This window comes from Lissotriton helveticus, chromosome 3_1 (genome assembly GCF_964261635.1).
Source record: "Lissotriton helveticus chromosome 3_1, aLisHel1.1, whole genome shotgun sequence".
In the NCBI taxonomy this organism is placed as follows: domain Eukaryota; kingdom Metazoa; phylum Chordata; class Amphibia; order Caudata; family Salamandridae; genus Lissotriton; species Lissotriton helveticus.
Window position 1 is genome coordinate 1,676,011,251 of NC_136061.1, and position 16,211 is coordinate 1,676,027,461.

A 16,211-nucleotide genomic window follows, 5' to 3' on the forward strand; every position below is an offset into this window, starting at 1 on the left:
TCTTTTCCCAGTGTAGGCACTATCTCTGTTTCCATATATTTCATGGACTCCTTTAAATCATTTGATGAATTTACATAATCAGGAATATTAATTCCAGAAGTACTAAGCATTTCATCATGCTTTTCTGTTGCATTATTTTTAGTAAAATTCTGAGCTGGCACTTTATTAATCTGATCTGGGACTTTTGGCATTGCATCAATCTGCTCTGGGGGTCTTCTTGGATTTCTGTTCTGATCCATATTCACAATATCAATTTTACACTGATCAATTAATTCTTCTCTGACATGTTTATTATTTACATTCACAGATTTGGGAATCAAATTTTCATTAAAAATTATTTCTTTTGGGGGAGGTGGTATTCTTTCAGAATATGTGTCATTTAAAACTGCATCTTTAGCATTTGTATTTTTATTATGCTTACTAGTTACTTCATTACTCACCTGTTTATTCATTAATTTGCTCTCACATGTAGCAACAACTTTTTTAACCTTTTTAAATACATTTTTCATTTTCTGATGGCAGAAAAACATTTTCTTCTTCTTTGGATAATAATTATCCATGATTTAAAATACTCACCTTTATTAATAATTAATCTCAATTAAAAATAATTACAATAAATAAATGCGTTCACTTGGCCTTCCAATCTTTTGCTGATCAATTAATTAATTAATTATCAAGGACAGGTGAAATAATATGTTATACCCTGCTCAAAATAATTCAACTCCTAATTTACCTGTATCACTAATTTTAATAAACCTAGGAAAAATATGCATTTACAAAACAGCAATGTAAAACATTTATTTTGCAACAACAAACACCTAAATGTGATTGGGTATGTTTAAATTGTATTTCTGCACTTACACACCTTACTGCAACAGTACTTGTAAATAAAATTGAATACACAGGTAAATATATTTGGCAATAGACAACAATAAAAATACCTTATTTTAACAAAAGCAGAAACACTTAAAAATGATTAAGTATTTAGGAATGCTTGTCTGCACATATTCGTGCACTACTTCTTTGAGAAAGATTTGTAACAATTTATTTAAACACACTGCTGTAAAATCCTCAGTTTTTTTTTTTTGTCAACCAGCATCAAATTAGTTTCCCTTGAACTTATTTAAACCCCATTAATCACTAATTCCATTTATGTCACAACACTTGCTGGCTGCTGCAACACGAGTCAGCTTGTAACAAGCACTTTTTAAAAGGAAAAGAAACCACATTTAAATTATTATTTTTTCCTTCGTTGTGTCAGTGTTGATTTAGATACCATGCACTATGTAAACTGTGTACCAGAGAAATACATTCACACAATGCCTTGAGAAGTTCCTAATATCACGCTTTCCACACAATCTATATTTTCTAATTAGAGAACAGAAGGTTTCACCTTCACGCTCCCTGCACACGATGTTTACTTTCCATTAGTGGCACAGCATAGATTTCAGCACGAGCCTCTCCCCACACTCGGCTGAATGCAATGTTTACTTTCAATTAGTATAACAGTAAGGCTCCAACACACCTTCCTCAACGCCTGCCTGCTTATTTTCAGTCACATATGACAAGTCTCAATAAACGCTTGGCTGCGCAGATTAACACGGTGTTTATTTCAATTAATTAGTGTAACAGCAAGCTTGTTCCTTTTGTACACAGCGCGATGACAGATTTCAGATAAGCTTTTTATGGCACATTTTACACCAAGTTCTCACCGCTTTAAACAGTCATTTATTCAAACTTGCACAATCGTTTTAAATTCTAAAGTACTTGTGCCACAATCCAGATGAAAGCTGAGACACTCATAATGGAAACAAACAACTCGGCAGTCAACATGCCCACCAAGCCATTCACAACACGATCTTGCTGTGACACTATGAGAGCCACACCAATCACTACGCAGCTCTGCTGTGACACTACGGCACATTAACCAATCAGGGCACAGCTCAGCTATGACACTGCGGCACCCTGACGAATGAGAGCGAGGCAGCTGTGACGTAGACAGCTGCTGCAGCTGGCAGCTCTCCCCTTTCACTCGGTAAACGGCCCCTCCCTTCAGAATTATTTCGGAAGGCTTTCTATTCTATTATAAACTACGGAGAATACTCTATCAATATTTTTAAAGTTGTGACAATTTAGTGGTGATATATATCAGTTAATTATAACATGGCTCTTATTGCTAAACGCTAATTACTGGCACTACAGTCTTTGTTTTCTTGTGTTCATGCAACACGCTTCGTTTTTGATTATATCGCAATCAGGGGATGAAATTAAATTGCGGATTTTTAAATTTATAAACAATTTTATTGGTTATGGTGACGTACATCAATTATTAAAGCGCAATGTTTCTTAACAATTTGAAACTCTCTTCACAGTAATTTAGCTGACGCTCCAGCCCAATCAGAGCACAGCTTTGCTCAGACACTCCTGACACCTTTAACCAATCAGAGCGTCTTCTCCCTATGACGAGCCTTAAGTTTCAGCGAATCAGAGCGCGGTTGTTCTGACGTAAGCAGCTGCTGCAGCTGCAGGCTCTCCTCACACAGTTTCACTCGCGAAACCAGCCCCTCCCTTACAATTTTCGATCGGGGCACATTTAAATGAATTTAAACTACGGAGAACAATTTATTACTATATTTAAAGTGTGGAATGTTTATAAAATTAATACTGATCGCTTTTTACTTACTTTAATAATGTTTAACAACGTGGAATACCTTAATTATAGCCTAATTAACACAGAACATTCTAAAATGTTCCTGAATGTTTTAAAATAGCACAGTTCACCTTTTTATACTTTTCAACTATGCTGAACACTTTTGAATTGAATTTTATTAGCGTGCAGAGCTTTTAAATGTATTTAAACACTGCACATACTTTATAAAGTCTTAGAATGGTACAGACTTTATCCTGAACTTTCCTAAGTACCTTAGAATTACTTTTGGTACATTTTAGTGAATACATAAAACGAAACTCATCTGTCTGCTTCTCTAATTAGGATAGTTTACATACATTCAAGTATCCACACTTCGGAATAGTCGGCGCTATTCACATTAAGGATAATTTACATTTGCCAGTAGAGCAACTCTTACCCTACCCTTCTAACACGTAAGAATATGAACTCATTTTCCTCTGAACGCACCGCGAAGTGACAGTATCTAAGAGTTCCACTTGAACATACCTTACAAAACAATCACGCACTTTCACACTGAAAATTCCCTAACTTCAGACACACATGAAATCCGTACAGGACTCTCACCTGTTTATAGAAATCATGCACCGTTAGCAAAATAACACCGTTATCCGTACAGGGCTCTCACCTGTTTATAGATATAAAACATGTACCCGTACAGGACTCTAACCTGTTTATAGATAATCATGCACCGACATTACCCTACCCTTCACTCAAGCTTGAATATAACTAATACTCTTATCACAGTGAGTTTTATGGAAGGCGCTTTGTCCCTATTCTCATGCTGCTCTAATTTCTTAGAAAACCCTCACTATTACAAGATTCACACCTAGCCCTAAAACTGTGTTGCACGGCGACAACACTGTATTGCACGGCGACAATACTTCTGGTACACGGCGATACCAACAGTGATACTCGGCGATATCACAGAAACAGATCAGATATTCTGCATGACTACCTTCTCATCACACAGTTTTTGTACCGGTACACACATAGCACAAAATAAACAAACTCAACATGTGTTAAAACTTAATCCTATGAATTTACCAACATATATGTATCATGCATGTAACATGTATGTCAAAAACAACATATATAAACCGTCCGATGGCTACCAGAAATTGATCCAGCGCTCTCACCAAAATATTGCACAAATGACACTATTTACTACCACAAAACTTACACTACAACACTAGGCCCATAACAACAATAGAGCGCTTGAATCATGAGGCGATAAGATCTAAATATAGTTGTTTAAACCATCTGCAATAATCAAGACCAGCTTGTCATTTTAGAAAGTTTATTTTAACACATCTGGAAAACTTAGGTTTTGGTATTTTATTAAACAAGCATTAGAAAAAGTCATAAAGAAAGAATTTTTCAGTATTAATAAAAAGAGCATAAATCAAGAATTATTATTCATTAGCAGGAATAAGTAAAATTAAGCATTTTCCAAAATCCTAACTATATCTCTGTCTCTACCCTCATCACCTAGTAATAAAGTAATTAATAAAAACTCCTGTCCTCACGTGTAAAGTCCATCAGCATAACATCGTCCTCCAGAATTCTCGAGCGTAAGCCAACTATGTGTTCTCTGAACCTATTCTTATACCCTAAATTAGCTGAGCTAACTATTTTTCACATTTCAGCAGACGAATTCTAGTTCTCCATTGGCTGAGCCACCTCGTACCACAGTAAACTGTGACACCTCCTTCTTACATGTCCGGGCAAATTCACTAGTCCATTGTTCATTTAGAAGTCTTGGCAGCTTCTCTTTAGGCTGCTACATTTTGTAGCGACAGCTTCCTTTTAACCTTGAGCTAGACAGCTCTGAACTCCCGTGGCACGTTAGCAAACGTTAGCAAATTTCTCCAAAAAGTCATCTTTTTAGCAGTTCATTCCAAAACCTTTCAAAATAAAAGCTCAGAGGCCTTTTCCATCCTTCTTGGAATTATTTTCACTTGAGCCATTTTCATCATTAGGCCTCTTTCAGAAAGCGTCAATTTTCTGCGCCACTGTCCCTGCGTCACTTTTAAAAGGGTACTAATTTTCCTGCAGCCATCTCTAAGCTTCATTTGTAAAACTATTATATAAACAAACACAAAGAATAATTAATGAAAGAAATACAGTTTGTTCTGTTGCCTCCCATCATTGCTAATAATTAACCCATTAGTCTAAATTACCTAGCAGTAAAGCACAAATAAAGCAGCATTTTATATCTACCAGTCTTCATAATCCATAAAGCCTTATGTGCACCTAGAATAGTAGAAATGACATCACATAGACAAGGGAAGCAAAATAAGCACATGCCATTATTTTAAAAACAGCTGCTATTAGTTATGACATGACAATAGACAGGATTAATTTATTATTTTCCACATACATAAGAATGCAACATAATGCACATTTATGAGCACACATGTTAGTCTCCCATGTGTTCTGTAATGTAATGTAACTTTAAACTAGGTTGAATTATTATACACACAGCACAAGTTGTTAGCATTATTAATTTATTTATGGAAGTGTGACTTCACGGGTTTAAACAGATTTCTGTTTTCTATCCCGCTCCATCACAGGTACCCTTGACACCTTTATTTTACGTGCAGAATCCCTCTTGACTCAAGAAATTGAGTTAACTAAACGTCGTGTGTCTTTGGACCCTGTCTCCTTACAGACTCGTTTGTCATTGAGAGGCACTAACCCAGTCAACACACCTTATTTATCGCCACAAAATGTTACTGAGAGTCTTCCTCCCACTTCAATCCTTGCTTCACCACAACAGGAAGTGTCCGCTACGACTGGTACGGGCGATTCGGCTGCCCCCTGGATTAATACCAGAGCGCAGGCTGCTAAGTCTAGAGGGAATGTTAAGATGAAAATATTACCCAACAAACAGACACGAGCTGCGGGCACTCAGAAACCCTTGTGCAGCCCTTCGCACAGCTGACCTAGTAACTATCCCTAAAAATGTTGATTTGATCACCACTGGTACTCAGACTGACATTATTTTGAAAAACTAGGAAAAGTAACTGGCACAAATAACACTATGGAAACAGTGCTTGTAAATTCCGTTGAAATAATTTTAATGTCATGGACGTTGAGGGAGTTTTATCTGATATTAACTACAGAGCACCCACATTTAGAGGGAGGAACTGTTCCTCAACTATTGACTTTATTTTTATTTCCCCCCACTCTTGTGGATCGCTTAATGTCCGCTGAGGTTACTGCCACGGATTACGGGGACCATAACCCTCCTAAAATAGTCTTGAGAGTAGCATCCTGCCCCGTGTTCTCCATAGAATGTGGGGCCAGGAATATATTGCCATTGAATGATAATTTCAGATTAAAATGTAGGGGTGTTGATTGTGCAAAATTGTTTCAAACCATAGTAAAAGAGAATATGCACCTAATTGAGTGTTGCCTATCGACCCATGACCCACATCCTGGGGTAGTTAATGATTTTACTAAACTCTGCACGGCAATTAAAACTCTTCTGTCAAAACCAATCCCCCGGGCAGATAATGCACCAAGGTGGTTTGACAACGAATGTTCTGAGGCCAATAGGAACTTATGGAAAGTTTTAATGTACAATCCAAGGTGCATGGCAGATGTGAGAGCAGCCAGGCGGAGGTATAATACAGCGATCACTAATCGGAAGGGCACCCTCCTAAATGATCGCTGGGAAGCCTTCTCTAAGGATGCTGTTATAAAAAATGGGTAATACATTCTGGTCTGCCGTAAAGGACTTGCGCTCCATGAGCCAGCTATTGACACCGGTTAGCTGTACCATCTCGAGCGAGTTATGGGAGAGCCACTTTTCTAAGATCTATGCCTCACCCTTACAAGGGTCAGAACAGTACGTACTGGGCCAACTGTCCAGTCTTCAAATAACTCTGCCTGAGGTGGAAGATGCAATTGACCAGAGCCTGGGAAACAAGGCTCCTGGCCTGGATGGGCTGCCCATAGACTTGAATAAATGGCAACCACTGTTTGGGGCTCCGCTCCACCTGAAAGTTTTTAACAACTTGCCGTATGCACCGCTGCCAAGCACCTGGGCCATGAGCACCGTTGTTCCAATTTTTAAAAAAGGGGATCAATCAGATCCCATTAACTATAGGCCCATTTCCTTGTTTGATAATACCCTAAAGATATTGGGCAGAGTTCTATATAATAGGATCTTAGAATGGTCAGAGGATAGTGGTATTCTAGAGCCATGCCAATTGGGTTTTCGCAGTAAGGTCGGGACAATTGAACAGTGTCTAAACCACAATTTGGTCATTGGGAAATACACCATCGCTCGATCCTACCCAGTTTATTTGGCCTTTATGGACCTATCGTCCGCTTTTGATTTAGTTAACAGGTCCAAATTGTGGACCATTTTAATCGCCTATGGACTGGATGAGTCTTTGGTACATTTTTTGGCTCATCTCCACAAAGATCTTAAGGCTCAAGTCAGGATCGGTAGTGGTGGTGAGGTTTCTGGAGCTATAGGGGTGGGCAGGGGTGTCAGACAGGGATGCGTTCTGGCACCCCTGCTTTTTATCATTTACATCAACGATTTGAACACTTCCCTGAAAGCCTTGACCGTAGATGTCCCCAGAATTATTGGGATGCAGCTGCCGGTACTGTTATATGCAGATGATGCGGTCCTCACTGGCCGTACTCCGAATACCCTGCGTATTTTAGTAAATTCTTTTGTAACCTGTACTCCTTGACCTGTAGGTGAGTATTAAAGGAACCCCAGTGGGTTTTACATAATAGACACCTTGGAAAAACTGCTGCAATCTTGTTTCACCTTTTATTTTATTTTCATTCTGATTTTATTTATTTTAATTTTGATTTACTAGTTGTAAATAAGTTAGAAGTGAGATGTGGTACATGTGAATGGAGTTGATACTTAGCGGTCACTGCTCACTGAATATCACAGCCACTGAGTCACTTCTCTTCACAGAACCACAGTGTGCTCACGGTCAAGAATGGGAAACTGTTGTCCTTGTATTTTGGTAACTCTTCCTTTTGTCTCCTCTAGGCAAGAGCAGTATCAACCAGGTAGTACAACATTAACTAACAATGATGTTTAGAGATTGACACTCTTAGAGGTCTTTCCATGTGATAGATGTATTAATAATTCAATTAGGTCCTGAAGAATCGCAGCAGAATTGCAGAAGCGAGAAACATGTTGACCTCACAGAACGCCCTGTAGTCCTAGATCGTGATACAGAACCTAACTTCTGGCGATCATAGGCTACCCACTGGTTTTACTTATAGCATGGGAACCACCAGAATAAATTGCTCTCCGGTATCCCTTGCTATATTTTAACACACCCACCTGCACTATTCACGTCTTATCTGGCCCCTCACTTGCACTTCACCCACAGGCTGTTGGAAAAAAGATCTCCGGTAAAGAGCCCCTCCTAGAGGTGAGCCCGTTGGACATTGCACCGCCTGTCCAACGAGGAGCAACGGCCGATGATGAAGCATGACACTTGCAAGAGTGTGTGAGGCCATTCATTCCAACTAATGGGATGCCCAGGGTTGTCCTCCACTGAGCACTACCCTCTTATCTACCTCTTTCCTTCCTTGACCGTAGCACTCTTGTCTTAGGAACAACTGAGTCCCCTTTTTGCTAGGCATTGCTATTCTGGGCTCTGATTCAGGTTGGACCTTCCATTCTAAATTCTCGGAATGGTAAATTGAGCCTAAGGGTCAACATTTGATCCTACCCTCGTTACCCCCTTTTTGTTACATACGTACTCCGAATACCCTGCGTATTTTAGTAAATTCTTTTGTAAACTATATAGGCAGCTTAGACCTAAGAGTTCATTTAAAAAAATCTTACATAATGTCCTGTGGTCCTGGAAAGCGTAAGCTTAACTCAATTTGTGTAGGCAGTCAAAAACTGACAACCACTAGCACATTTCCCTATCTTGGGGTGGTCTTTGCTGCGAACGGCTCCTGGACTGAGCATTTGGCTCACTCCAGGAGCAAGTTCTCAAAGGCCATCAATTCCATTCTTAGTCTCCCCCATTTATAAAAAAAATTAAACTACAATGTGTCCCGGTCGCTACTTATGGGGCTGAGATTTGGGGCAATGCGAATACCCACTCAATTAAGCGAGAGGAAAATAGGTTTTGTAGAAAGCTGTTGGGTGTCCCAATTTCCACCCCTCAATATATTTGTCATAGGGAACTTAATTTAAACTGTATTAACGATTTTATTAATGCTTGCCCAGCTCTTTTTTCGTTATCAGTTTGGAAGAATCAAGCTGCATCTTTAACCAGAGAAATTATTAGTGACTGTGTCAAATGTGGGAGAGGAATGGATATTCCATGGCTGTCGGGAGTCTACCATAGTTTGTGTAGCGTCAACAAAGGAAGCCTCTTCTTAAATCCAAGAATAGCCGAAACACTCCACAAAAATGAGCTGAAAAATGCACTATATGCACTTTATAACACAGAAAGGATTTGTATGGAATCAAAGAAATCCCTTGCACTAAGTTATATGTCCATAGAATTATATAGTTATCCTTTACCCATTTATCTTACTTTACCAATGAGTCACTGGGACAGGAGCCTCCTATTTTGTTTAAGAGCGGGCACTGTTAAATTCCTGTTATGTTTTCCGTTTGGCTATCAGCCCAACCTTGATTACGTACTATGTCCATGTGATGGTGTGAGTGTCCAAACTGATTTACATTTTTTGTTCTTTTGGAAATATTATTTATTATACACCATGTGGTTTTTAACTCCATTTTTTAAAAAGCAGAGACCTGTCTCTTTGGATAATGCTTATCAGTGGTTGCTTACTCTGAATGACGAAGAATTCGTTTTTCGCACCAGCACTTTTTGGAAAATCGCCACACGAGCACTTAAGATGATGTGTAACCTCTGAATGTTCTTTTACTGGTACATCATCAAATCAATCGACGAATCGCTGTTGTATAATATTGTAAACTGAGTAACATGGAATTAATTTTATTAATGTTGTTGTAAATTTGTTGTGTTATTGTGCTTTTATGGATTTTTTGGAATCCGAATAAAGTTGAACTTGAACTTGAACTATTGTGACGTACATTTAACTAGATTGTAATCCAATTGGTGAAAAGCAGCACAATCTTTATAAATGGTATTTCTCTCTCTGCTAAGCAGAAAATGTGTGGTTTGTACAGCCTACCTTCTTTTATTAGCCTTCATTTTAGGGAGCTATTCAAACCACATACCTTCCAGTATATTAACTTTATAGTTGCCATGTAATCATACATTTATTTCTAAGAGCCTCCATTCTGCTTTGTTTTCATTTGTTATTGCCCACTACCTTCTGTCAACAAGAATACAAACTTATTTTGCCCTTCTCTCCTATTTTTAGTGTAAAAATCCCTATATGCCCGCAGATTATATACACCATTATTCCCTGTGCCAGTATTTAATCTGTCATGAATAAAACTCTTGTTCAGTCTACATCAATCGTATAGTTTGCATATATATTTATTGAAGACTCATTTTTTTTTATTTCTACCATAATTTAAAAATTTCAGCAACTTCCACTTCTGTAGTACAAAAGTAAGTATGGCCATGTCTCTGAATTATCAGTTTGGTGGGTTTCTGCAAATAAACCTGTGTCTTTGCTGCTTTCAAAGCTTCGATCCTTGTGCACAGTCGCCACCAATTAATGAAATTTAAATGGCAGTAACCATAGCAACCCAAAAAAGATGTAGTGCTAAACAGGATTGCATTTGTAGGGTGTGCCTTCAGATAGGTTGCTGGTAATAATAAAGAGTTACCAATATTTATTAAACTGGATCTTTATCTGGTAGTTGTAAGCAAATTAGATTGCGTATTTATAGCCAAATGAAGCCGATTGGCAAGTTGAATTTGATGGTCAAACCCAAGTCAGTTAGGTCAGGAAATGTTTTTTGGTATAAGAGTATAATGTTTTGCTGGGGATCATTCCCTTCCTGCTCCTTTAGAATACCAAACACCTAAAGATTATCCCTCAACTGTCAGTTCTCTAAATCTTCAAATATTGCATTGGATTTTCTAAACTTGTCACTCATGCCCTTGAGCTGACGCCGTTATCCGTGCTTTTTCTTCCTCGGTCTCTGCAGTGCATTTCTCAGACTCAGCTATCTGCTCAGTCAGGGTACACATTTGTGTCGCCACCTCTGTTAAGAACTGTTAATCCTTCAGCTTATCAGGCTTGTCCTTCTTATAGTGTGCTAATGGCTCATGTCCATGTATCTGAATCAGTTGAAAGATGGCTTCCAAGGAAAGTTCTTTCATCTGTGTGTCATTAAGAATTTACCTTAAGTTGCTGGAGCTTTAATGGGTTGGTACAACAGAATTGCCCAATGAGTCCTTTTCACATCAGGTCATCAAAATGCTGGAAAAATCAGTCACAGATGGTTGACTCTGTCTCACTAGGCTTTTTACACTTTTGTGCTGATACCAGTTTTACTGCAGAGATTCTTAGGATTTTGCAACATTGTATATGGTTTGCCCTGCAGTCTAGGCCTTCCTTTCGTATAGTCAATCATATTTGGATCGCCTCTCTTATTTGTAAGTTTGAGCACCCTTTTTCCGATGGAAACATTTTTAGGCCAGGCTTCGAGCATAACTGGTGCTGTTTTACAGATGACCACCTGTCTAGAATAAAGAATATATTATATTCTAGAAGAGTTGCTGGAGGCCCTTTTGAGCTCCGAAAAGCAGTGAAACATCAAGTGTATGTAGGCTTATTTAAAGACCTAGTTTAAGTTCATGGTCTAGCACTTATAGAATGGGGTATCAAGTGTGCATCAGTCCACCCGCTGAGCATTTTTTAATGCAGGGTGGTTATCTTATCAGTGGAACTCAAGCGCCCTTTGAATGTTTCTGAGTCTGTTTCAATATAAGTGAATTGCTTTATTTCTCAGGTGGATTAATTTGAAAAGAGTTGGAAGAGACCAATGCTATTCTATCAGAATTGAGTGCAACATTTGTGTCTTTGTTTGTTGCTGAACAAGTGGCTTTGCTGGATACTTTTTTGTCATCTCAATCGATCTTGCCTTCTGATTAAGCCCCCATCTATGACCTTAATTCCACCTCCAGGTGAATCTGAGGTCTTCTCATGGAGCTGGAGCACTGATATCACAACAAGTTCTGCCGCTGAGTCCTCTTGCATGGCATCACAGAGGCATGAATTGACCGGGGAATCCTAAACATTGGGTGTGCCATAGGTTGGAAGACTGGCTTGATTGGATAGGTACTCAAGCTTCCGTTGTCCATTCTTCAATGGCGGTTACCAAATTGTCACCTTTCTGTTTGCTTGAGCCCCAACTGTGGTGTTGTTTGCCTAGGGATCAAAAGCCATGGCTGCCACTGTTGCTGTTGCCTCCCCTGAAATTGATATTTCTCCTTTGACCTCGAGGTTTAAGTTTAGGTTGTAGCAATGTTGGTCCTACCCTGTGGATTTCCTGAGCTGAGCTGTCTGTGAGTCTGATTATGAGTAAGTCAATTTTTGATCAGTGCATCTCTTTAATGTCTCCTCAGCTGTCAGCATTATTTTATAGAACATGACTTAATATGTATATTAATCTTTATTTTCCCCTCCACAGAAAACAGTGGAATGGACACATTATGGAAGAAATATGGCCAGTTTTATCCCAAGGATGATACTATCTCAAACCGCACTTCTTGGGATGTGAAGACAATTCTAGATGAGCAAAGAGTTAACTATGAATATTACCATTTACCATCTGAAATAGACATTTCAGAATGCTATGCCCAAGGCAGCAGAGATGGAGAGCTTCTTCTGGATTTTATAGCACGCACTGTTGACTTTTTTAAAGTAGCCCCATCTGATAGGGTAGTCAAATTATTGGGCATTTTAAAACAAGACTGCAGTAATGAGAAAGATGGAAAGATTTTTTTTAAAAACCATCATGAAGTAATTGTGATTCCAAAGTGAATATTTGATGCATACATTGTGGGTAAATACATATATTTAAAGTTAGTGTGCCAAGTGAAAAGCATGAATATTTTACTCTGCTAAATTATCTCTAAAAATTAATTTTCTGTCAGGTATGAAACATTAGGTGATGGCATTATTGTTAATGGATTTTTATTTCATTGTTTTTGTCTTTAAAAAACACAAACATGGTGCATTGGTTAATTTACATATAGGCAACAATAAAATAGTGCCATCCAAATCATGGTTTTCCGCATTCAATCATGTTGTGGAGCAGTGCAAATGTATATTAAAGTTTTCTGATGTTTGAAGTAAGGAATACCTTTCTTTACTTGTCAGAAGTTTTGTATTATAATTTGTGGGCCATATCCAAAGAATATGCTTGTCTTCTGAGTTAGACAGGGAGAGTCTTTCTCTATGCTGTACATCAGGACATGTTAGACATTTACAACACATAGAGATGGCAGAATGTATGCTGTGAAGTCAACTGTGGAAAAACAATGTACACACTATTAAGTTCCAACTACTTTGCACATTTCACTGTTCAGGGCCTCATTTTGAGTGTGTTAATTCTGCACCCACAGAGTTAACAATGCTGAGGGTCCTGTTAACTCTGAGGGTGCTGACTTAACTCGGATTGCTGGTTAAATCCTAATATTCCCCTGAGAATTTTGGAATTACCTTTGGAATCTGTAATTTTAGCTCAAATTTCCCTGGTAATTAATAATTTCTCCAAGACTTTAATTTATCTGGGGGACGTCTTAGGGTGAAAGTATACAATTCTGCTGTAGTGGCATTGGTTTTGTAAAGCACTGCTACCCCCTATCAATCAATCAATCAATGACATTTATAGAGCGCACTACATACCCGTAGGGTCTCAAGGCGCTGGGGGAGGGGGGGTGCCGCTACTGCTCGAACAGCCAGATCTTCAGCTTCTTCCTGAAGGAGAGGTGGTCTTGGGTCAGGCGCAGGTCGGTTGGGAGGGAGTTCCAGGTCTTGGCGGCCAGGTAGGAGAAGGACCTTCCTCCTGTAGTCGCTCTTCGGATGCGGGGGACGGCGGCGAGGGCGTGGTTGGCTGATCGGAGGTGGCGTTTGGGAGCGTAGAAGTTGATTCGGCTGTTGAGGTAGCTCGGGCCTTGGTCGTGTAGGGCTTTGTGTGCGTGGGTGAGGAGGCGGAAGGTGATTCTTTTGTTGACGGGGAGCCAGTGGAGGTCTCTCAGGTGTCCGGAGATGTGGCTGGTTCGTGGGATGTCGAGGATGAGTCTGGCAGAGGCGTTCTGGATCCGCTGGAGTCTTTTCTGGAGTTTGGCGGTGGTACCGGCGTAGAGGGCGTTGCCGTAGTCCAGTCGGCTAGTGACGAGGGCCTGGGTGACGGTCTTCCTGGTCTCGGTGGGGATCCACCAGAAGATCTTCCGTAGCATGCGTAGGATGTTGAAGCACGCCGAGGAGACGTTGTTGACTTGCCTGGTCATGGAGAGGGAGGAGTCCAGGATGAAGCCCAGGTTGCGTGCATGGTCTGTCGGTTTGGGTGCGGTGCCCAGGGCGGGAGGCCACCAGGAGTCGTCCCAGGCGGAGTGTGAAGAGCCCAGGATGAGGACCTCCGTCTTGTCGGAGTTCAGTTTCAGGCGGCTGGTCGTCATCCACTCGGCTACCTCTTTCATCCCTTCGTGCAGGTCGGCTCTGGCGGCGGCTGGGTCGTTGGTCAGGGAGAGGATCAGCTGGGTGTCGTCGGCGTAGGAGATTATGCTGAGGTTGTGTTGGCGTGCGATGGCCGCGAGTGGGCTCATGTAGACGTTGAAGAGGGTGGGGCTCAGAGAGGATCCTTGAGGGACGCCGCAGATGACTTCGGATGCCTCTGACTTGTACGGTGGGAGGCGGACTCTCTGTGTTCTTCCGTCGAGGAAGGAGATGATCCATTCCAGCGCCTTGTCCTGGATTCCGACGTTGCTGAGGCGCTGTACTAGGGTGCGGTGGCAGACAGTGTCGAATGCCGCGGAGAGGTCTAGGAGGATGAGGGCCGCTGTTTCTCCGTTGTCCATCAGGGTTCGGATGTCATCGGTGGCGGCGATGAGGGCGGTCTCGGTGCTGTGATTGGCTCGGAAGCCGGTCTGTGAGGGGTCGAGGGATCCATTCGTCTCGAGGAAGGCGGCCATCTGCTTGTTGACGGTCTTCTCGATGACTTTGGCTGGAAATGGGAGGAGCGAGATGGGGCGGTAATTCTTGAGTTCGGTGGGGTCCGCTGTGGGTTTCTTGAGTAGAGCGCTGAGTTCGGCGTGCTTCCAACACTCAGGGAAGGTGGCGGTGTCGAAGGATGTGTTGATGATGTCTCGCAGGTGGGGTGCGATGACAGCGTCGGCCTTATTGAAGACGTAGTGAGGGCAGGGGTCTGTCGGAGATCCGGAGTGGATGGAGTTCATCGTTTGGATGGTGTCTTCGGTGCTGATCGGGGTCCAGGCGTGGAGGGTGGTGGTGGGGGGTGGTTGTTCGGTCCTGGTGTGCGTTGGTTGGTTGTTGAAACTGTTGTGTATGTCTGCGATCTTGTTGTGGAAGTATGTAGCGAGGGAGTTGCAGAGGTCTTGCGATGGGGTGATGTCGTTGTTTCCTGCGCTGGGGTTGGATAGCTCTTTCACGATGTTGAAGAGTTCCTTGCAGTTGTGTGCGTTGTTGTCCAACCGGTCCTTAAATGCGGTTTTCTTGGCGGCGCGGATCAGCTGGTGGTGCTTCCGGGTGGCCAGCTTGAGGGTGGTCCTGTTGTCTGGTGTAGGTTCCCTTCTCCAGACTTTCTCGAGGGCTCGGCAGTTCTTCTTGGAGCTCTTGAGTTCGTCGGTGAACCACGGGGCTTTCTTGCTGCCGGGTCTGCTGGGCGGGGTCCTTAGCGGGGCGAGCTCGTCCGCGCAGATGCTGATCCACTTCGTGAGGTTGTCGGCAGCCTGGCTGGGGTTCGCTGAGCTGGCAGGAGGGTGCTGGCTCAGGGAGGTGGCGAGCTGGTCTGCTGTGATCTTGTTCCAGCTTCTGCGGGCGGTCTGTTGCTGGTGGTGGTGGGTCGTCGTTCTCTTGAAGGTGAAGTGGACGCAGCTGTGGTCCGTCCATTGAAGCTCTGTGGCGTGGCTGAAGTCGATGTCTGGGCTGGAGGAGAAGACTGCGTCGAGTGTGTGTCCGGCGAGGTGGGTGGGGGTGGACACCAGCTGCTTGAGTCCAAGATTGGCGAGGTTGTCGAGCAGGGAGCTGGTGTTGCGGTCGTTGTTGTTCTCCAGGTGGAAGTTGAGGTCCCCCAGGAGGATGTAGTCGGCGGAGGGGAGGGCGTGCGGGCTGACGAAGTCGGCGATGTCCTCGCTGAATTGTGTGCGTGGTCCCGGGGGTCGGTAGATCAGGGTGCCTCTGAGGGTGGTCTTCGGGTCGGTGTGGATCTAGAAATGCAGGTGTTCGGCGGTGGTCAGGGTGTTGTCGGTGCTGGTTGTGAGCCGGATGGTGTTCCTGTGGATGATGGCGATGCCTCCTCCCATCTGGTTGGCGTTGCGGTCCCTCCGGACGATCTTGTAGCCTTCTGGGATAGCGATGGCGATGTCGGGAGCTGAGGAGG

The 16,211-nt window shown here is 42.1% G+C and overlaps 1 protein-coding gene across 4 annotated transcripts in view; it reads left to right on the forward strand.

Annotated features, from left to right (window-relative positions):
- Positions 1–12,942, forward strand: part of LOC144823712 (histamine N-methyltransferase A-like) — a 396,640-nt gene extending 383,698 nt beyond the window's left edge. For all 4 annotated transcript variants that reach the window (XM_078682459.1, XM_078682462.1, XM_078682460.1 and 1 more), the window contains one exon: positions 12,279–12,942. In XM_078682459.1, coding sequence (XP_078538585.1) covers positions 12,279–12,631 — 353 coding nt within the window. In that variant the 3' untranslated portion in view covers positions 12,632–12,942. The remainder of the gene's footprint in view (positions 1–12,278) is intronic.
- The last annotated feature ends 3,269 nt before the right edge of the window (positions 12,943–16,211 follow it).